Source organism: Urocitellus parryii, chromosome 11 (assembly GCF_045843805.1).
Source record: "Urocitellus parryii isolate mUroPar1 chromosome 11, mUroPar1.hap1, whole genome shotgun sequence".
NCBI lineage: Eukaryota > Metazoa > Chordata > Mammalia > Rodentia > Sciuridae > Urocitellus > Urocitellus parryii.
Genome location: NC_135541.1, coordinates 101,059,975 through 101,084,213, shown reverse-complemented (window position 1 = coordinate 101,084,213; position 24,239 = coordinate 101,059,975). Strand labels below are relative to the sequence as shown.

Here is a 24,239-nt window from a genome sequence, read left to right as displayed (position 1 = left end):
ATTTCTCTCTGGGCCACTGAAAAAGTCTCAGTTGTTGAAAAAGTCTCAACAGGAGCTCAAACTCCTCCAGTCTCACAACTCAGCAGATAAATTATTCCTGGAAGTTCTGTAGTATGTGTGATATTGTATTTCTAAACAGAAAGAGAAAGAGGGTTACTCTCATTTGTGGATAATGAAAATAATCAAACCTCACTTGAATATGTTGCTTGAGTAGTTTAAAATTAACAATGTAAATGGAAGAATATTTACATCTAAAATGAAATTTATGCTTGCCTTTTATATGCTGCATGTGCAATATTTGAAATCTCTACCTCTCCAGGCAGGCTGCTTCCAAAATCTTGGCAGAGCCTCCTTGAGATAGAACACAATAACACAAATGCAGTCTACTCCCTCCAAAAGCTTCAAATAACCCAAAGACCCTGAAGACCAAGTAAAACGACACAATGAAGAGAACTGGCTTAAAAGGAAATGTATTCCATTCTGTTGTGCCCTAAGTGAGGCACTTCTAAAGGCAGTCCAAATAGGTATCAGTAAAGGTGAAGCTAAGGAGTTGGAAACAATACAACATAATCCAATGAACTCCAGTGAACTCCTCAAAACCGCCTCAATCATGGTCTATGGGTGGAAGGTGGTTCTGCCATCTGTGACTGATGAACAGATGCTTCAAGACCCTGGCAGTCACAAACAAAACTTTTCTAGAAAATCATACTATCTCTCCCTTCAAATGGCAATGTTTCAGGAGAATTATAACACTTACAGCTTTTTCTGGCTTTCTATTTCTTATATTGTAGTCTCAATGAAAGTACTGCCTCTTCTATAGTCTCTTCAGAAATCTGTTACCTAAAAGAATTTCAACATATGGCAGATCTGGTAGATCTATTTTCTTACCAATCTTGTCTTTTATAATGTAATACTTCATCATCAATGTGGTTAAATAAATGAAAATAAAAACAAACTTAATCATAGAACAGAGACAGTAACTGGGATAAAAGTGACAATTACCCAACAAAGTTGCAAAATAAATGCAAAAATAATTCCATACTCTGTGTTTATGGTCACAACTTATTCTGAAATGTTTGGAAAGAAAAAACATTATTTGTCTTAAACCCCCAACTATTTTATAAGTGGTGATTGTTAAAAATAACAATAGGACACAATATATTTTGAGCTTTTATACTCAAAAAGAGATGTATAAAATTAACATTGGAAAAGAAGTGTGTAAGAGCAATGCACCCCACAGTCATATCAAACTCACTATTCACGAGGTAATCCACCTTTGGAAATACAAAAACTCCAAGTTTAAATGGCAGCTAGTGTTTTCCAATATAGTTTGCTTTTGAATGAATGACTGGAGGGTCTGTGGTTGGGGCTCAGTGGTAGAGCACTAGCATACCATGTGGCAGGTGCTGGGTTTGATCCTCAGTACCCGATAAAAATAAATAAAATAAAGGTATTGTGTCCAGCTCCAACTAAAAACAAAATAAAAAAATGAATGACTGTAGGTCATCAAAATTCTCATTTCTAAATCGGAATAAATATTGAAAACTGTCTCATTTCTGGCACCTCATTGATTCACCAATGTCATCCTTCCACAGCTATCAGTAGATTCCAGCTTGCCATTGGAAACTTTATAGACCAAAGCTAAAACCTGAAGTTCCTAAAAATAGAATGTTGCACATTCTTCAGTGCTTTCTAGTGAAGCTCAGATCCCATTCCCAAATAAAGCTACATAACATCAAGGATTTTTTTTCTCCATAAATTTATAATTTGGATACACAGGGAATGTAAAATAAAATACATTAACTTCTATATTTTAAAACAATGTGTGAATTAAAAATAATTACATGATTGTTATTAAACAGATTTCAGCATCTATTTTGGGAAGCCTTCTGAAAACTGAGTTAAAAAAAATTAAGAGAGAAAGTATGAGTTCATTTACTCAGAACTCAGTACTCACCTGAAGACTCTTTGCTTTGTCTTGTCAGCACTTGCACAAATATTCATTCAGCTGGCTCAGGATTTCTGTGGCTTCTGAGATCTCTGGATGACAGGAGTAACCAACCTATTGAGGCTTCCACATTCTAGCCAACTCCAAGTGCCTGTAAAGAGAACATATTTCTTCTTTGAGAAGCTTTTATATTAGTTGTGATCCTTAAAGCCCCACCCTGATTAGATTTCTGCAGAATAGATTACTAGCCTAAGGGCAAAAGGTCAAGTGCATTCTTGATCCAATTGACTTCTTTTCTATATCCTGAATACATTACAAACAAACACCTAAGTGTTTGATATTCTCTCTCTCTCTCTCTCTCTCTCTCTCTCTCTCTCTCCCTCTCCCTCTCCCTCTCCCTCTCCCTCTCATATTTCTACATTGAAAATCAAATCAGTCAGGATACCAGATATACCAAACTCTTTGGCCATATCAGATTGTTTTTAAGTACTAGAGATTGAACCCAGGGACACAGACTGCTGAACCACTGAGCCACATCCAAGCACACAATTTTACTTTTTTTTTTTTTGAGACTGAATGTCACTAAGTTTCTGAGGCTGGCCTCAATGTTGGGATCCTCCTTCCTCAGTCACTGGGAATATAAGCATGAGCGACTGCCCCTGGCTGCTTCAACATGTTTTTAAAGAAACATTTCATCCACTTCAAATGTTTATACCTAAATAAGTTAGTAGTAATTAACTGAACATTAGAAATAATGGGTTATTATTTAGAAAACACTAGGTTAATGAAATGTTTGAGTAAATGGTTAGTTTTACAAAATAGTAGCTAACAACCCGGTTATAAACTATCCACATTATTTAGGGAGATTTAGGCACAAGGATTCCAAATTCAAGGTCAGCCAAGGAAATCCTTCTAAAAATAACATAACTAGGGCAGGAAATGTACCTCAGAAGTAAAATGTTCATGGGTTCAATCCCACTAGCATAACAAAACAAAAGAGAAATCAGTAAACATTTTACAATCATTGATATACATAGACATAGAAACAATGTGTGTATGATACAATATTCAGAAGACTAATCTCCTTAGATATTTCAATAGAAGTAACTTGTTGAGAATCCTTTTAAAAACTTTTCATTATTATAGCTGTACATGATTTTTCTTCAGCACTGCACATTGAATCCAGAGGCACTTTACCATTAAACAGTGCCCCCGACACTTTTAATTTTTTAAAACATTGTTTGCTAAATTTCTGAGCTCAGTGGTCCAGTGCCTCTGAATTCAGTCTCAAGTACAAAAAAAATGAAAAAAAGAAAAAAGGTATAAACTACAAAATTACATTTGATTTTTGGAGAAAGTAGTAGCTAGAGCTCATGTGGCAATTGTATACTTACCTTAAGAATGACTCTATGGTTTCAGCAGTTCTTGCTGCAGAAGTGAAAATATGAATTAGATTTCAGTATCATGCACTCAAGGTGTGGAGGGGGGTCAATTTTGATGTCATTCAGCCAGGTAAGTTTCAAACTCTACTCTGGAGAAGAATGAGCTGGTCTCCTGGAGTTCACTTTTATTGAGTTTCTGAAGACCACACCCACTTCTTCCTGATTGCATTTCAGGATGCTTCCAATCAGTGTTAGTATAGATAATTGGATTAGTATGGGTGAATAGATTAGTGTGATTGGTTTGGATGTGTGGGTAATTAGTTTTCAGATAGAAAAATTTGATGTAATCTCTTCTCTAATCTTCATAAACAAACATCCAGAGTCTTGCCAACAGTTACTGACTTAAAAAAAAAAAGAGTACCCAAGTTCAGATTATATCTAAAGATTTTCAGTTGTGTTCTTTTATTTTTCACCTTTAAGAACAGAAAGAGGGTGTCATCATATGTGATTTTTTTTAGTAAGTGTTTTTTAACATTTATAAACATTTTTTTTTTCTGGCTTTAGCTTTAGTTTTATTCTCCCATGTGGAGAGGGATTTAGTTTAGAAATTTTGTTTTCCTCACCAGCTGAGGTGGCCCACACCTATAATCCCAGTTCCTGAGGCTGAGGCAAGAATATAAAAAGTTCAAACCCATCCTCAGCAATTTAGTGAGGCCCTAAGCAACTGAGAAAGACTCTATTTATAATTAAAATATTAAAATAATAAAATATTAAAAAGGACTGGTTCAGTGGTAAAGTGTCCCTGAGTTTAATTTCTGTTAAAAAAAAAGAGAAAGAAAAGAAAGAAAGAAAGAAAGAAATAGTAATAGTTTTGTTTTTATTTTTGTCACCTCAATCTCATGCTTTTCAAAAAGAGACCGGGACCCTTACATGGGGCTGCTTCTTAAGTAATGCCACATACACAACATGAACTGCAAGAACAAAGATGGCCACATTCCCCACTCCCCATCCTGTATGGCAGTGAAGTTTTTTGACCCTGAAGCCTCTATTGACTCTTTCTAGCTTTGGTAGATTTCCCTAGAAACTCCCTTTTACACAGATTAATATCAAAGGTAATTTTGTTCTGTGGTTACTAATTAAGATTTTAGGATGTAAAAACAAGAATACTTCAAAAAATAATATATTGGGTGGTATGGTATGGAAGCATGAGTTTTGGTTTCTAATAAAGAATGCTGGGCTATAAAAGAAAATGTTTAGCAGAAGTCACTGCCCTGAGATTTCCAGAGCTACAAAGACATTAGGCTGCCTAGGATGTCCTATTTCTTCCTCAGATTTTCAGAGTGCTAGATGAGGAAGTCCCTCATTTTCAGGGACCTCAATGTTCACATTTGCTAAACTTCTTGCCAAAAGCAGAGATCAAGAAGATACAACTTCTCAGACCCTATGTGAGGCAGCAATATTTTCCCTCTGAAAGATGCAATTTGGTCATGGTGATTTCTGACACATAAAATAAAGCAGTTACTTAAGGTCTAGCTCAGGCAAAAATTTTGAGACAGCTGCTGTGTGCAGTGGTTCATGTCAATGATCCCACCTACTCAGGAGGCTGAGGCTACTTGGAAGGATAAGAAATTTAAGGATAGACTGGAAAACTGAGCACGACTATCTAAAAAAAGGTGTGGAGTTGAGACAGTGTTAATCCTGCTAAAATGTTAGCCATGGGCTTGACTTTCACCAGCGACCCAGTGAAACTTTCACCACTCTCTGTTGGAGTGTTTGGAGGGTAGAAGTGGGCAAAGACATAAACCTGCCAAACAGCAGACTCAGTTCTCTGGGGGTCTGTGAAGTCAAGATACCTAACTTCTGAGATACTGTTTTTATCTCTTTTGCAGGTGGAGGAGTGGTGCTTATTGAAGACCTCCACTTTCTGCACAGGCAGCCAGGTCAGACATTGTTAATCCTGTCACATGTAGCCAACAGCATGAACCTTTGGAACACTTTATCCTTTGTGTTTCATCCCCATGATTTTATACTTTTAAAAGTTTACATCACTTGCTTAACTTTTAAAATTTGTCTTTTTAAAATTAAACAGAATAATAAGTGTAAGACTTTACCAGATTTGAAATACTAAAAACAAATGAGTGATGTGTAGAAAATAATAAATCTAATCTATTTACAAAACATTCTATAAAATTTCATTTTCTTTGCCAGCATGGTGGCATAATCCTATAATCCTAACTATTCAGGAGTCTCAGGAAGGAGGATCACAAATTTGATACCAGGATGAGCAATTTAGCAAAAACTTGCTTATTTCTACTGGAATACCTAGGCACTGGGAAATGCTTTGAGTAAGTATGCATTTTTTTCTTTCTCCAGCTTTGAGTAAACTTCATTTATTATATTTTTTTATCAGCCCATATTGATTTTTAAATTTTGTTTATTCTTATGGAGGTCTAGCAGTTTAATATGTGGTTCAAATTTGTCTTAATATAGTGACTCATAAAAGTGAACATATTTTTATATTTGACTATATATACATATATGTATATTCTGTTTTGTGATATTTTCTTTCAAAAATTAACTTTTTTACAGGTTGTATTCTTTGTTTGTTTCTTTGTTTATCAAATATAATGCCTCTGTATTAGATTCAGTCTTGCTTTGGTAGACTTTGCTAGAAGTTCCCTTTTACGTAGATTAGTATCAAAGATGATTTTATCCAGTAGTTACTAATTATGATTTTGAGATGTAAAAACAAGAAGACTTCAAAAAATTCCATATTGGATGGTATGGTATGGAAGCATGTGTTTTGGTTTCTAATATAAGAATCCTAGGCTATTAAGGGAAATGTTTAGGAGAAATCACTGCCCTGAGATTTCTGAGGCTATAAAGGCATTAGGCTGAATAAAAGGAGCTGTCTCAAAATTTTTGTCTGAGATAGACCTCATGTAACTGTTTTATCCTAGGTGTCAGAAATCATTGTGACTACACTGCATCTTCCAGAGGAAAATACTGCTGCCCATCCCAGGGTCTGAGAGGTTGTATATTCTTGATTTCCGCTTTTGGCTTTTGGGAAGAACTTATTAAATGTGAACATTTGAGGTCCCTGGAAATGAGATGCTTCCTTTATCTAGAACTCTGAAAATCTGAGGAAGATAGGGACTCCATGGCAATCTAATTGCTTTATAACATTAGGTTCTCTAGAGTAACAGAATCAACAGTATATATATATATGTATGTATATATATATATATATATTTATAAAAAGGGGATTTATTAGATACCCTTACAGGACTAGAAGTTGTATATTCCCACAATGGCTGTCTGCAGGCTGGAAAGCTGAAGGAATCACTAGATTCTCAGTCTAATGTAGAGATTCTGACCATGGAAATATACAAGGAAGCATTCCTCTGGTGAGCAAACTCCCAGGGGTAATAGTCACTCTGTTTTCCACTCTTAGATGTCCTGCAATTTCTCCTAGGTCTTTAAATATATTACATTGCAAAGCTCATACCTGAAAACTACTTATGCACACATCCAAACCACTCCCACCAATCTAATCGCCCATGCTAATCTGATTACCTACACTAATTACCTAACACTGATTGGAAACACCCTAAACGCAATCAAGGAAGAAGTGGGTGTGGTCTTCAGGGACTCAATAAAAGTGCACTCCAGGAGACCAGCTCATTCTTCTCCAGAGTAGAGTTTGAAGCTCACCTGGCTGAATGACTTCAAAATCGACCTCCTCCACACCTTGAGTGCCTGATCCTGAAGCTTAATTCGTATTTTCAATTCTGTAGTAAGAACTGCTGAAACCATAGAGTAATTCTTAAGGTACGTATACAATTGCCACATGAGCTGTAGCTACTACTTTCCCAAACAAAATCAAATGTAATTCTGTAGTTTAAATTTTTTTCTTTTCTTTTTATCTCTATTTATTTATTTATTTATTTATTTATTTATTTATTTATTGATTGTACTGGAGACTGAGTTCGGAGGCACTGGACCACTGAGCCACATCCTCATTTCTATTTTGGATTCTATTTACAGACAGGGTCTCACTGAGTTGTTTAGAGTCTTGCTTTTGCTGAGGCTGGTGAGGAACTTGCAGTGCTTCTGTCTCAGGTGTGTGCTACCATGCCCAGTGCTCCTACATACGTTATAAGCACTCTGAAACTAGTCCTCAGATAATGTATAAATTTTTACCTGTAGATCCAAAAATATTTTTAGGAATATTTTATCTCTTCCATTCTTAGAAGTTCAAGTATAGTAGAAATGAGAACCCAGATTTTTAGCTAAATAAAAACTGTAAAGAATTCTTTGTTTTCTGGAGCAGATTAAAATAATCACATATTTTTACAGTATGAAAGGTGCTTGAAAATAGTTCAGACTTGTATAAGAGCTACTCACTTAAATATTTGATTTATTTGCATTCTTTATTTACTCAGTTTGTTCTGTTTTGTCATGTACAAAAGCAAAATTATTATTCTCTAGACAGTAGTGTGTTATTCAATGAGAATATGAGTAAAAATTGGTTCAGGTCTTTATCTCTTTAAGGGTAGATGATTAAATCCTTATGGTTTTCTTCCCTCAGAATAATGGATTCAGAAATACCACAAGTGTTCCAGAAAGAACTCACTTGCTCTGTCTGCCTGAAGTACCTTATATACCCAGTCACCATAGGCTGTGGGCACAGCTTTTGTTGGCCCTGTTTCTTCGTTCCCTGGGGACAAGCCCAAATTCTTGCCTGTTGCCCTGTGTGCAGGGAGCCATCACAGCAGGGAGATGTCAAAAACAATATTCTTCTGAAGAATCTTACATCTATGGCAAGGCAGGCTCATCTCAGGCAATTCCTGAACTCTGAGAAAAATATATGTGTGACCCACCAGCAGACAAAGAAGATCTTCTGTGAGGAGAACAAGAACCTGCTCTGTTGGCTCTGCTGCAACCCTCAGGAGCACAGGGCTCACAACCACCCTTCAGTGGAAAGGGCTGCTGAGGAATACCAGGTAAGTGACACCAGTGAGAACACTGTGAAGGCTGAGCCGCGGAGCTAAGAGATTTCAAAAGAGCTGAGGATCTGGATGATGATGATTGCCCTACTCTTTTCTGTATGCTAGGTAATTTTATAAGCATCAAGGAAGAAGCTAAGAACCAAAGATGTAAGCAATAAATAAAATATGCAAGCATGCCTGCCTTTGTGGAGCTTGATTCCACAGAGGTAGTTGGTCACTTTAATTTTAATTTTCATGGGTAAGGCATTAGAAACTGCTCATTTTGAAAAGAGTTACTGGCTACCAAAATGACAAATGCAATACATTTCTATACAGCATGAATATTTACTAACACTAGGGAATAAATAAGATAAAATGCTTTGGGGAATTAGCAGGGTAGAGCATCAGAAAACAAAATTCTAAAGCCAATTGCCACACTATCTAAAAACTATTCATCTTTATCACTATCCCTAGGCACATGGCTACATTATGCACTTTTGCAGTCTGAAATCTCCTAAAATTCACAATCATCAATAGCAAAAGGAAAGCAATATGATTTTTTTTCTCACTAAAGTACTTATCTCTTATTTTTTTATTCTCTATCATTGTGAGATTGAAACCAAATGCGCATGCTTCTCTATTGTTTGAGTTTATATTTCTTTTACAGGAGAAGCTCCTAAAGCAAATAAGATCATTATGGGAAAAGATCCAAGTAAATCAAAGAAATATAAATGAAGAGAAGAAAATAATCAGTCCATGGATCGTAAGTATGAGTCTATTTCCTTGAGACTCAGCTTGAAACAGACATACTAGAAATCCATCCATTATTCACTATAGCATCATGGTGTAAGGATATTAGGTACATCATTTCTGGTGGCTTTGAATCCTGAAAGTAAAATTTGACCTTGTTGATCAAACACATGACCAGGCAGTGTCATAGGGAGGTTTGAGATGAAAATTAATTTTCTAACCAGAGATCAGAATATTGCATATAGTTATTTATGTGACAGCTATAAATTCTAATTGCATGCATATAGAAATTTATATTTGAAGGATAAATTGTCAATCAAAACCTTTTCTTAAGATATTTCAGGCACTCATGAAGCAGATAAAAATGGTTGGAGGGAAGGATGGGTTTGGTTCCTTGCCATTGTTATAAAAAACTAGGGAAAGAATGAAGATAGAAGAAGAGTGAATTTCTAATTTCTGCAATGTGGATAAATATAAAATTATGGCATATGTAACATACTGGTAAAAAGACAATGGTCAAAGAGAGAGGTTTAGGTGGAGGAGGATAAAATCATACTGGAATTGTGATCTAGACAATCTATCCCTACAGTACTATGTGTATCTCAGGGAAGAGCTGATCAGGGCTGAGTACAGGAAACTACATCCAGTTCTTCATGAGGAGGAAAATCGACATCTAGACATTCTTAGAAAGGAAAGCAAAAGAATTTTAGAGGAACTCAAAAAAAGTGAAGCCGATATGGTTCAAAAGAAGAAAGACCTAAGAGAAATATATGAGGAGCTGGTGAAAATGTCCCATAAACCCTATGTGGAGCTGCTCCAGGTAAGAACTGAGTTGTGCATGAAAGTATTTTGTATGATTTGGGGTTATCAATTTTGACCACATTATTTGGTAGTTTTTATATTTCCTGCATCAATTATGGGGTTCTTTCCTCTTTGGATATAATCTACTTAAAGTTTACCTTCTATCCTGACTATAAATAAGCAAGATTTATGAAACTTTGTGAGTAGCTCTCTTAGAATTTTTTTTAAATTTTTCTGTTGTCTCTTGCTTCTCTAAGATCCAGAAAAATAACAATTTATTCATGAAGATTTCATTTTTTGCCTGCCATTTGACAATATGCAGACATCTTGGAAAACCTTATATTCTCTTTCTTCTGTTTAAAAGTTATGGAATTGGGGACAGTAAACACTGTGCATTACTGATATCCTTCATTCTCACACTTTTTAGACCCTCTGCATTCTGATTTAATCACAAATTCAGAATCTTTAAATATGCTTTACTGGTACTGTTCTGAGAGATGAAAATGAATTCATAAGAAGCATTGGTGTGGGTGTGATGATATTTGATACTACATGATCTTTCCAAAAACAAAATACAGTTCAGTTTCTTAAAAAAAATAAGCTGTTTTTGTTTTTGTTTTCTTTGCAGGACATGGGAGATCTATTGACCAGGTAAATTTTGACTTTAGTGTAAACTAGGGTACCATTGAGAGCTATGAAAGTGTTTAAGTTTCTAACAAAGTGAAGGCATAGTTTATGTAGAGAGTAATCAACTGTGTGTTCATGTGTTTGTTTGAATATGATTTTCTGTTCCCCTTAATGAGAAGTCAGCCTCTATTTCCCCTGTTGGTTGAGGGATATGTCATCCTGGGCTGAATGTTGACGTTCATAAATGCAACCATGTGGGGCTGGGGATGTGGCTCAAGCTCATGCTCGCCTGGCATGCGTGCGGCCTGGGTTTCATCCTCAGCACCACATACAAAACAAAGATGCTGTGTACGCCAAAAACTATATATATATATATATATATAAATTATCTCTCTCTCTCTCTCTCTCTCTCTCTTTTCAAAAATAAATAAATAAGATAAATGCAACCATGTATGATTTGACATTGTAAATCAGAAACATTGAGGTGCATGGGGCAGTTTTTCCTATCCTAGTTAGCTAATGAGAAACATGGGTACCTCTGAGAAATGGGTTGTTAACTTGCAAATTAAGTAAGAAAGATTCCTAGAGACAGTCCCTTCTCATGTTCACAGAGGTACATTCATGAGAAAAGGGTTTCAAGAAACATTTTCAGCAGAATTGTTGTTTAGTTCCTTAAAAACTGTGATGTCATTTTTGTCACCAGAAGATTCATGTCCTCTTCCTGCTTTCAGGAGTGAATCAGTGCAGCTGCACTTGCCTCAGCCTATAAAGCCAGCACTTCCTGCCCAGACCATCACTGGACTGATAGACAGGCTCAAGTGTTTCCAAGGTGAGTGTCAGCCCAGTGATGGGAGCATAGTGTAATGACTTTCAATGATGATTTTCTATGGGAAACCTTTCCATTTATTAACCTTTAATTTACCCAAAGGGAATGGTCTGCCAATTGGTATTTATAATTATACTTAGTAATATGATCACCATGATTAAATAAGGAAAAAAATAAGTGATCACTGGTATAATAATAAATGTGATTTGGGCTATACATACAAAACCATTTCAATCAATAAGACAATTATAAATTAGTTCAATATGTTCCCATTTTAAATTAATTGCACTGAGTGATGAAGGTTATTTAAACATTACCCTTAAAATGTCTTAGAAATTGAATGTGTGATACGTATTTTATTAAAGGTAATATACTAAGTGCGTTAAATTTAATATAATAGCATGTATGAACAAACATAAAATAACTGAATGCACAGAGCAATATTTCACAAGCATCAAAAAAAGACAAGTTGGTATATGATGAAGCAGTTTTTAGATTTCCATGGTAGAACTAAATAGGAACCATAGCAAGGAATTATTGCTTTGGATTGAATGGGAATGCAGAGCTCCAATTTCTCAGATGAAATGAAAATTAACAAGCTGGAAGTAGACATGCTCACCCTTTTATTCCAGTGTCCATATATTTAGCAGTGTTTTCATTGTGGTTGGACTATTGTTTCTTCTGCTGTATTCTAGAAACCTGTGAGTGCAATGCACTTCAGCCACAATTACCCCTCTTCTTCTGCCACCCCATCCCCCCCCCATTAAGACTCGGGTAGACCTTCTCATCTAACAGCAATTCAAAAGTTGGTTTTGATTTGAATATTCTCTTCATTCTACAGTGGAGATATCCTTTGAAAATACACTGTCCAGTGATAACCTCAAGCTATTTGATGATGTGAGACGTTTGAGAATTGGGCACGTCCTTCCAGACTCGTCTTTGAATTCTGATGGAATTAACTATTTTGCTGCATGGGGAACAGAGAGTTTCAACTCTGGGAAATTGTACTGGGAATTAGATATGAAGGACCCTTTGGACTGGGCTGTAGGAGTCTGTAAGGATTCCTGGATAAGAAGGAATGGCACAGTGACTGAATCCGAAGACATGTTTCTTCTCCTTTGTGTGAAGCAAGATGATGGCCATAGTCTCTTGACAACCTCCCCAATGCTTTCTCACTATGTAGAGAAGCCTCAGGGCCGGGTTGGTGTGTTTGTTGATTTTGAGAGTGAAAGTGTGAGTTTCGTGAACGTCGCCAAGTGTTCTCTCATATGGCGGTACCCTTCTGGCTCTCTGAATTTCCCAGTCAGGCCTTTTGTTCACACTGGCCACAAGTGAACAGGGGTAAGTCAGGAACTCTATGCCTGGGGAATTTACATTCCGGGCAGCCCTTCCTAGTTGAAGTTTACAATACTGTACTTTAGTGCTTTTTAAGTAATTTGTACTTGATCCAGACATGGTGGCACATGCCTATTAATTCACACAATTTGGTTAATTTGGGAGTCTGATGTAGAAGGACTTCAAGTTTGAGGCCAGCCTGGGAAACTTAGCAAGACCCTGTCTCAAAATAATTAAAATTAATAATAAGAAGAAGATGAAAAAAAAAGGGGGGGGCTGGCAATGTAGTTCTTTGGTAGAATACCCCTGGGTTTAATACCCAATGAAAAAATTAAAATGGCAATTTGTTGACTGTAACTTTCTTTTTAAATATAAAGACAGCGTAAATTACCAAATTGTTTTGACTTGAATTTTTTTTCCTTTTAATGATGGTCGGTCATCTTTTGTGGGACATAAAATGATTGGCAAACCATGTGTTCCAGATACACTACATGCTGTGACTGCTTACATGTTTTGTGAATTTGTCAGATTTAAGATTGCATAATTTTATGATTTAAGCTGAATGACATTGTGTAGGATGAATTTTTATATCATTGTCTGCAATAAACATTATTTTGATGTTTTCATCTTTCTATTGGTCTAAGAAAATATAATTTATTTTTCCTTGGGAAATAAAAACAAATGAAGTTCTTTCTCACACTCGGGACAAGGACTCATTTTTCATTGAAGCCAGTAAAGTTGGACCTTCCTCTTTCCCTTATATTTCCTAAACTATTTTAAAGGAGTTTTATGTTAACAGCAAAACTGAGAGGAAATTTTAAAAAATTACATGTATTAACTGCCCCCTCTTTCCAAATACAAGTGGGTAGCTTCACTCGTTTCCAACATCCCTAGTCAGAATGATACATTTGTTAAAACCAGTGAACTTATTTTAATACACAGACTATGTGGATATCACATACTTTTAATATCATATAATGAGGAAAGAAGTTTTTTGTGTGTTCTTTCTTTCTAAAACTATATCTCTAGTCTATCTATGAGAAAAATAGCTGCAAACCAAAACTGAAGATCATTTTACAAAAGACCTGTGTAGTATTCCTCAAAATTGTGAAGGTCATGAAAAGTAAAAAAGAAGATCTTTCAACTCAAACCAAAGGAGATGTGAGAGTGAATTCAATGCTCCATTCTAGGTTGGATCGTGGAATAGAACATAGGATGTTCATATAGAAGCTGGTGAAATCTGAAAAATGTCTGACTTCAGTTTGTGATAACCTCCCAAAGTAGGCTTCCTATTTTTGCAAATTGTGACATGGAAATGTGTGATCATTTTAGGGGAGAAACAAACTCGGCATGGAAATACAAAGTAAGTCATTCCATCACATTTTTAATATCTCTTTAAATATAAAATGTTTTCAAGTTAAATTTGAAAAGTTTTAGAACAAATATCTATATGTCCATGCTTCATGACATGCTTATGTTGTGAACAAGGCAAGTTTTAGAACATATAGTGTAATTAAGTTTTTGAAAAATGTTCACTTACACTGGTGCTTCATCCATGAAATTTGGTCAGTGGCCGAAGTGCGAAGCCCTGTGCAGTAGTGATCCTCTGAATATGCAGATCTTGGACCACTTTCCTTTTGAGTTCTGCTGTTTGTCCTACTTCTCAGTTGCAATAGCAGTTGTGGTTGCCAGTTTAATTGAAGCATTTTATGCTTGACCTTGATGGTACTTTGTGACAATTTGATGACAGATATTGATGAAAACATACTTTCAGATCTTGCTCCTCACAGTGAAATCCTCAGAGGAATGATTGTGCCCATGGTGGCCTGACAAATATAAAACTTGGTCAATGCTCTTTAAGGAAAGAGAAACAACTTAATGTATCTAAAATTTCATATTGAATTATCTTCAGGGACTAATAGGCCATGCAGGTTTATGGGTATGAATAGTTGATATGAAGAAATGAGTGCTATCACTGCTCAGAAATGGATGAATCCAAGTGTAGCCATATGTAAATGACAAAATGGCAATGGCTTGAATGATAAGAGTTTTTTCATTCATAGTAACAAGCATACTTCTCCAGGGCAGAACTTGGATAGTGGCCAGGGATGTGCGTGTAGGATGGAAGAGAACATATGGGAACTCAACTTTCTACTCAATTTCCTGTGGATGAAAAAATTGCTCAAAAAATGTGTTATTAAAAATATGAAGAGGCCCAACTGCTGTTCATGGTGAATTTTTTTAAGTAGTGTCATTTTGTGGTTTCTCAACAGATGAATAACATTTACATTTTACATACACAATGAATATTTGAATATAAAAGACCAGATTCTATGATTCTAAATAAACCATTTATGAAAAGTATGGCTACAATATCTTGATTAAAGTTTAGAAAAATGAATTTAAGAACAAGCTTATATATTATTCTGTATTTCAGAGATCAAAAACTATTTTCTTAGAAAAGAATCCAAATAAAATTATGGGGGTCAAAATAGGTGCAAATGTACGACCCCATAATCATCAACTATGCTTTGAGTGTTACTTTCACAGGGGAAATGTTCCACAGAGTGACAATCAAGGCAAAATCTTGGATTTTTGTACTGTTGTTTTATCTTATTTGTTCAAGGTGTAATCTAGTGTCAGTTATACTGGATCCAAAAACTTTATCCTTTTAATTATATTTCTCTTTCTTTATTTTTTCTACTAGCCTGTATAATGCACATGGGATATGATCATGCACTTCAATAATCAGTGTCAGTTACTATTTTTCTTATTACTTTGAGTCTCAGAAGTCTCTTAGCCTTGATATCTCCACTTTGGATGCTGAGTGTAGTAATTGGAGGCACATAAAATAAAATGAAGACAATTAGGATTTGGACTCTCTCAGTGTGACCCTCCATGTATATTAGGGATGTGATCTAGGCCTGCCATAAATAATTCACAGAGTAGGTGCCTTTAAACAATTTATTTTCATACCTCTGGAGGCCAGAAGTCTGAATTCAAGTGATTAAAAAGTCAAACACCCTCCAAAGGCTGTGTGGGGAAGTCCTTTCTTGTCCTTTCCATTTTGCTGGCTTCTTGATTTCTTTGGTTTGTGTCTTTAGAATTCTATGCATTTCAGGCAGGTGTAGTGGCACATATCTGTAATCCCAGCTACCTTTGAGGCTGAGGCAAGAGAATCACAAGTTTGAGGTCAATGTTGGGCAGGCCCCAAGTGGCAGTAGTTAGGCTCTCTGGTCAAGGCTTCTAGCGGGTTATGTTTTCAGTATGTAGCCAAGTTCTGGAATATCCTGATTCTGCATATGCACTCAAGGTCATAAACGTTTGCTTCTGAACTTGCACCCACTTATATAACTTATTGAAAATGTTTTTCTTTGCATTGCCTCAAAAAAAATGTCATATGAAGCCACTCAGGGTCTAGATGGAACTGGCTGGGGTAAATGGTTCTTCCACAACCCAGCATCCAGAACAATTTTCCCAGTTTCTGAGCATCCACCCCACAGCCAGCCTCAGAAACTAGGCAACTCCCATAGTTCTGAAAGCTAAAGTTGAAAATCATGGTGCTGACTGGGTTGGCTCTCTCTGGCAGCTGTGAAGAATTCCTGTACTATGCCTCTCTCCTGGTTCCTGGTGGCTGATGGCAAGCTTGGCTCTCATTGGATTATGGCAGCATTTCTCAGTCTCTACCACTCTCTTCAAATGGCTCTCCTCTGTCCATGTCTCAAATATTTTTTCTCTTAATCATTGAATGTAGGTACCACCATAAATCCTGGGTGATCTTATCTTGAGGTCTTTAAATTAATTACATTGCAAAGCTCATATTTCCAAATAAGATAACATTTACAACTACTGGGTCCCAGGATCCAGATCTCTCTAGGAGACAATGTTTAACCCATTATAGTTTATAAAAATTCCTGATTTCAAAACACCACATAACAGTAAAAACAAAAATACAAATGTATGTCCATTTCTCTACATACCATTGGAACTTTTAAAATTGGGGATGAGTAGTCGGTTTTTTTTTTTTTCATAATAAGAAAATAACTGTAATTCCTGCACACTGTGCAAGCACTCTTCAACCCTCTCTTTTAGGCTTTTCACTGAGGAGGATTATAGGTACTTTCATCTGAACTTGGCACTCTGGCCTCTTGTCATGGTCAGCTTCTTGTGTGTACAACAGCTTGCCTATAGTTAATTCCAAGGCAGCAATCTCAATCCACACATTTAGGTTTACTCTGTTAAATTTCTGCAACTCCACAGCCTGTCTCTCACACTGTTTCCTCAGGTGCTGTGAGATGTGATGCCAGCTCTATCATGGAATCAATCCATCAGGGGTACCTGTCGCAGATACTTACTCAAATACAAATCCTGATAGAACTTTTGGTGTCCTCAGATCAGGGATGTGGTTGACTGGTACAGCACTTGCCTGCCACAAATGGGGTAGTGGGTTTGATTTTCAGCACCAGCAAATCAAACAAACAATCAAACAAATAAATAAGTAAATAAAAACTTGTGGTGTCTTTTCATGTGTAGCCTCTTTGGCTATCCCTGCAATTTCATCTTCATGAAAAAAATAATAGTTTCTGGATATCTCACTTTTTCCACATTTCCTAAATCTTCTTATTGGTTCAGTGCCTCTTGGGAGAAATCAGGTTTCTTGGAGTATGGAACTACATTGGATAGTCTTCACTTGGTTGGTAAGTTTTCTCTGAAAGTACTCTTTCTCCTCTAAATCTTGAATTTATTTTAGTTTCATTTGCTCTGAACCCTCCTCCCTTGGATTTTGGTCATGTCCAAGTTGCTTAGTTCAGAGTTCTGGGAAATAATTATTGCTGAGTTTCTTTGAGAAGTTCAAGTTTCTGACTTTTTTTTTAAGCATTAACATGTTTCTTGGATTCTAAGAACAATTCTTTCATAGTAGTGTTTTTTCAACACTTGAGAATCTCTAACAATGTAAGTTTGTATATTTCCCCAGAAAAGAGCTACAATTACCCAGGTGGATTCTGTTACTGTGAAGTGATGGCTGTCATTGGTGTTAGGTTATTCTACATGCATTCAAACAAGCTGAAAATGTCCTCTTCCAACCAGTAGTCTTGGCCATTTGGTGATGCTATTAAGGTCTCTGGGCCTTTTATAAGGCTTGAGGCATGTGTGCACTTAACAGGAGCTTTGTTAAGATAGGCCTTCTCTAACAAGATTCAGCAAATGTTAAACATGGTAGCACACACCTGCAATCCTAGTGACTCCAGAGCCTGAAACAGGAGAATTGCAAGTTCAAGGACAGCCTCAGCAACATAGTGAGGTACTAATGAGAACCTGTCTCAAACTAAAAAATAAAATTTGCTTGAGAAGTTCCTCAGTGGTTAAGTTCCCCTGTGTTCAAGTTCCAGTAAAAGATGAAGAAGAAGAAGAAGAAGAAGAAGAAGAAGGAGGAGGAGGAGGAGGAGGAGGAGGAGGAGGAGGAGGAGGAGGAGGAGGAGGAGGAAAGGCTCAGTATATTTTATCCATAAAGTTGGCAGATTAGAGGGAGGCTGCATTCCTTGTAGTTCCATGACTCAAGATTCTAGAGGTAAAAAAAGGTTTTCTCTGATACTGCTGCTTGCCAGTCATCAGCTAGGGCCTGAAGGTCCAGTGTCAGTGTTCCTGAATGTTTGGTTGCATGATACTGCCTCTGGTGACACTGGCCAGGACCTGGAGGTTCAGTGTTGGTGTGCCTGCAGGTTTGCTTGTATGTGAAGTTTTGTGCTGGGTGTGCTATGTGCTAGTGGCTGCCATCTTGCTGCATTTTTGCATGGTCACTCCTTGGTGTGAGTGCATCCCTGGTGGTCTCTCTGTTTGCAAGCTGGAATGGCATTGAGACCTTGGGACTGCTGTGTGGAAGAGCTTGGGGAATCTGAAGATCAGATCCATCAGATTGTGGAGGGGTCTCAGTGGGGGCAAGTCTCAGAGATGTATGTTTGGGTCAACCTACAGAAATCAATAAACATAATTCATTATATCAATACATTGAAATACAAGAATCATGTGACCATATCAATAGATGCAGAAAAAGCATTTGACAAAAGACAGTAACCATTCATGTTCAAAACTCTAGAAACACTAGGGATAGTAGAAATATAACACAAGATTATAAAAGCTATATATGCTAAACCCAAGGTCAACATCATTCTAAATGGAGAAAATTAAAAATATTTTCTAGGAGACAATGTTTAACCCATTATACACAAATGGACTCTTTTACCACTTTAATTCAACATTGTCCATGTGATTTTAGCCACACAGAGCTCCAGTTGAAATCATACATCTCATTTTCTAACCTGTGCTATCAGCCTTACTCCCATCTGGTGGCAAATGTGACTTATGAAATGTTCCAAATTTAAAGGTTTTCCTCATGTGCATAATACTGGGTTCAATAACCAGTACCACACAGACACACACACACACACACAGACACAGTCTCACACACACATACACACACACACACTCTCTCTCTCTCTCTCTCTCACACACACACACACAATATAAATAAGTTTGCATAATCTGTGCTCACAACCATGGTAAACTTCTCTATTAATTGAAAATACAAATAGCACATACCCCACCCCTAACTTCACAACACAAGAATATCAATATTTTCACTTATTACATATGATTTGGCTTTTTTTAAGAAATGCTGTTTAACAAGGAGAACACCCTAGCATGATTGTTTCTCTTTTGTATGTATGTGATAAAACCATTAAAGATCTTCTATATTCTCAAAAAAGAAAAAAAAGAGTCAGGTCTTTGTCTGAGGGTGCAGCTCTGTGATAGAGTGCCTGCCTTGCAAGCATGAGGCCCTGAGGTACAGCTTCAACAGAGAGGAGTAAAACAGTCAGAAAAGGAATAAATATCAATGGAAATCAGGGTTTTTATTTTTATTTTTTCCAGTGCTTGTTACAAATCTAAAACCTCACACATGCTAAGCAGGTGCTAAACTACTGAGTTACATCCCCAACAAGGGCTCTTTAATTTTGAATTTTCAAATTTAGTGTCCAGAATGGAAATAATGGGCATAATCTGCTAAAGCTATTTTTTTAAAGAGACACAGAGAGATAACTTTTTAATATTTATTTTTTTTATTTTTTGGTGGACACAATATCTTTATTTTACTTTTATGTGGTGCTAAGGATCGAACACAGCACCCTGTACATGCCAGGCAAGCGTGTGACCACTTGAGCCAATTCCCAGCCCAACAGCTTTTTTTCAAATAAATTCAACATTTTACCCATCTAGAATTTATATAGAATAGTCTAAGTTTCCAAAGGGTGTTAAGAAAGCAAAAGCATATATTTATATACAACATTACTGCTGAAACTGCCTACAAAACTCTATAGAAAATACAAGTAGTTTTTGAGTTCCAAAAGCTTTCTGCATTATTTCCATCATTCTTTATACATAAAAATTTAATACAATATTTGATAAATTTTTGTTTTAATAAAAAATGATATGAAGATTTTCCACTATGTAAAGTGCATAATATAAACATGCTATTATATACAAGAAGAATCTTTGAAAGACCTTTGTCTAAAAAAATAACCTCATTTCTTTTGACAAAATGGAGGCCATCATTTGGGAACTTTTATTTTCTCCTCCACTAGTTTATCATCTCTAGATCTTTTGCTTGTAACAACAAACAAAGCCTAAAGAAAGTTTAACTATCAAGAAAATTTACTAAATTTATCAGAGCCTGGCAGCCTGACATCATTCTTCCTGGGCATCACATATGATGATGGAGAAAAAGCAAGAGAAATACACTAAATAAGATGGGGGAAAATGTGGGGTGTTGGGTGGATAATTTACAAGGAAAAACACAACATGCTAAAAAAATGAGCAGGATTTAAAAGTAAGATGAATTCTGAGTTTTTGACACATTTTGATAATATTTTGGACTTAATATAATAATGACACATCAAAGCACCAGATACAGTGAGTTAAGGACTAAGGAAGTACACACAACTGAATGAAAGAGAAAGCAGCAAAGGAGACTAAGAATGCATGTCAGGAACTACAGGTTATTATATTTAAAGCAGAGCAAAGCCTGAGGAGTGAAAGCAATCAGTACATAAACTTTACCATAAAGAAAATTTATTAAAATTTCACTCTCTTTTCATGCAGCCACAATCCACTCTGCAGGGAGTGCAGTGGCACTCCTTGTACCTGAGGAAGAGGTCAGCCTAAGCAGTGCAGTGACCCAAAGGGTAAAGAATATGTGGGGCTCATCATCTTCTACACCATTTACTTCAATTGAAAGAGGTGGAGCAACACCAACTTCAAGAGCACACTTGGGGAAAAAAGAGTAAAGCAGAAGTTTGCCCAGAAGAGAGTGAGTTTTCCAAGTTACAGGATCTGAAAGATGCTGAAGCTGTTCAGAAAGTCTTCCTTGAAGAAATACAGCTTGGTGAAGAGTCACTAGCTCAAGGCGAACTTGAGAACGATGTGGAACATCTGACAAATGTAATTGTTGTGTGTGAACAGCCATCTCACTTGCTGAATGTGTTAATGGCAAACTCTTCCACCACAGGTGTTGCAGATGTCACTAACTAAACTCACAATGACTAGTCATAGCTTTAAGTGCTCTGAGCTTGCTTGAAAATCATGTGGAATGAAAAACAAATGTTGAAATAATAAAATCACACTTAAAAAATTTTTAAAATTCTTAATATTTGAAATTTATAATTTGAAAGTTAAGCAGTTCTGAGGGAAATATGGCAAATATGTTTGTGATGGACTGTCCTACACTGAAATCTACAAAAGTTAATGTTTACTTTGCATAGACCCAATGTTTATTTTTCCCAGTGAAAAATGCATTTTGGTAGACATATTTTCATTTAATGCATGCATGCACTATGAGTCACCAAAATATGGTTTCATTTATTCCTAACACATACAGTTTAAATATACATACTACAAAACATTTCTAGGGATTAAAAAAACACAGTTTTCAGTTTTCACATAGGCACAAAAATTACATTTGATAGCTTAAGTATGGATATTTTTAAGTTAATACATTTTATTGTAAATCAGAAAACCCTGTAAAAACTTGATTTTTTGTTAAAACTAAGCAGTACAATATTTGAGAGATATTAAACAATAGGTTATTTCTACATTGCTCCATGTCTCTGTTCCCACCTTACAAGTTAGGTAGTTTTGCAGACATCAATCTGCTTTTTGTTTCTGCTTTCTTTGGCCTTTTTCTATACAAAATACCAAAACTCTTCTGATCAACTCTTTGGAATACTTACTCTATGTTTTATGGTAGGAAGTATTAATTACTAAATTAAATTGCTCTAATTTTGGCTTTGGGCATTGGCTTGCAACTTATGTAGGACTTCTACTAATTGCCTGTTGTCTCCAATTTCTGGCTAAGTATTAGGAATTATTTCTTGTTATTAGTTGCAGTGCTGGGGATCAGACTCAGGACCTTGTATATACTAGACACATCCTCTATTACTGAGCTGCATCTTTAGTCCTTTGATTTAAGTATTATGGTTAACCTATGTTAAGATTCAGTAGTTCACAACTTTTCAACAGCAGAGCTAGGTACCTTAAAACTGGGATGTTGTTTTCTGAGGGGCTGTCCAAGACCTTGTGACATGTTCAACAAAATAACTTTTCTTGACTTACTAGATACATGTGGAAAGCACCAAACTATGACAATCATAAGTGTTTTCAGACTACTACAAAAGTACCCTGGAAGTAAATACCATTATAATTGAAACTGCTGCACAATCTATTGAGAAATAAATAAATAAACAAACAAACATGAGACACTTATAAGATCTTAAAAACAGTTTAGACATGTGGCCTGGTTCTTCAAATCCAGATGAACACATAAGGCAGTAACACATAAGAGAGTCAAAGCATACCAGTGAATAAATATAATTGTAAAAAAATACTAAACATTATCTACTTACAATTTAGCAAAACATTTACTAGGAAAAAATCAGTTTGTGATGCATACTACATAGAATTACAGATAAGTATTTAAGGAAAGGAGGTTGGGGAAAGTAACAGCCTCCACTGTTTGTTCTTACTTGACTTTGCAAAATGAATGTAAGTAAAAATGTGTTAAAAATTATATCACTTTGCTCTGAACTTCTACTGAAGCTGTCCCTCCTTTTGTAGCTGGGTGAGGTAAGTCACACTTGTATTCCCAGCAACTCAAGTGGCTGGGATAAGATGATACCAAATTTAAGGATAGCCTTTCCTAACTAGGGAGAGCTTATTACAAAATACAAACTAAAAAGGACTGGGAATGTAACTCATGAGTAAACATTTGAAGTTCATTCCCCGCTGCCAGAAAACAAGACAAAACTTCCCTGAACTACTTAACTGATCTAGCTCTTTCTAAAAACAAAGTGGATCTTCAAAGAACAGGACTATAAAAACCATAGGAATTTCTCTTCATAATCCTGTTAAAACCCCTTGCAAAATGCCTTCATTCTATTTTTTTTTTAACTGAAGATTATACCCAGGGCCTCTTTACCACTTAGCTCCATCCCCAGACCTTCTTATATTTTATTTTAAAGTAGGGTTTTATTAAATTGCTGAGGCCCTCTCTACATTGCCAAGGCTGTTTTCAAAAATCTGTGATCTTACTGTCTGAGCCTCAAGTCAACTGGATTACATACATGTACCACTGGGGTCCACTGATGATTTTCTCATTCCTTAATAGCATTACAGTAATTTAAAGTTACTTAGGAGACCTTCCCAAATATCTTTAGAATTGGATGTTTCCCTAATTTCTTTGGAAATAGACTAGCAATGTGGGAAGATGAACAACATCCAAGTGCATGGGGGTAAGAGTACACTTGAGTGAACAAGTGATCTTTCTCCAAGATTGAATTGAAGGTGCTGAGTGGAGTGGCACATGCCTTTAATCCCAGTTGCTAAACAGGCTGAAGCAGGAGAATTGCAAGTTCAATGTCAGCATAAGCAACTTATGAAGACTGTGTCTCCAAACAAACAAACAAACAAAAAATATGGGGAGTTGGAAAATGTAGCTCAGTGATCAGTGGTTGAGTGCATCTGGGTTCAAACCCTCGTACAAAAACAAACAAGCAAACAAAAAGCAATAATAAGTGAAGGAAATAATTATTATTGATCTATTTTCTAAGTAATATTTTCCTCCAGTTTCAGTTCTCACTGAATTTTCTTCCTCCCTTTCAAAATGGTACTTCCTTAGATTTTTCAGTCAAGAAAATGCTCAATTTAAACTCCCAACCTAAACCAAAGATATCCTTGCAAATTTCTGAGATCTCAATTGAAAGATTTTGAGGCCTCACAAACTTATATGCAAAACGTTAGTGGCCTCAGTTTTTTTTTTCTTTTTTACCCTTAACCTTTCAAAGGAAAGACCAGAAGCATCAAAGATGGGAAATTAAATCTCATAAATCATAGAAATTTGAAACTAAAGTATTTTTCTCATATTTCTAATTGGTATGCTAAAGTTGTACATAATTAAATGCTTTTTTAAAGTGTATATTTGGTTAAATAAAATCAATAGGTGACCACTGATTTGAACTAGTCCTCAACAGTCC

General features: G+C 36.1%; 1 protein-coding gene across 1 annotated transcript; it reads left to right on the top strand.

Annotated features, from left to right (window-relative positions):
• Positions 1 to 7,925: 7,925 nt before the first annotated feature.
• LOC144257392 (tripartite motif-containing protein 43-like) lies at positions 7,926 to 12,660 on the top strand. Its single transcript, XM_077803646.1, has 6 exons — positions 7,926 to 8,336; positions 8,989 to 9,084; positions 9,661 to 9,891; positions 10,501 to 10,523; positions 11,231 to 11,328; positions 12,167 to 12,660. Exons 1-6 carry the CDS (start codon positions 7,926 to 7,928, stop codon positions 12,658 to 12,660), a joined length of 1,353 nt encoding a protein of 450 aa, XP_077659772.1.
• Positions 12,661 to 24,239: the final 11,579 nt, after the last annotated feature.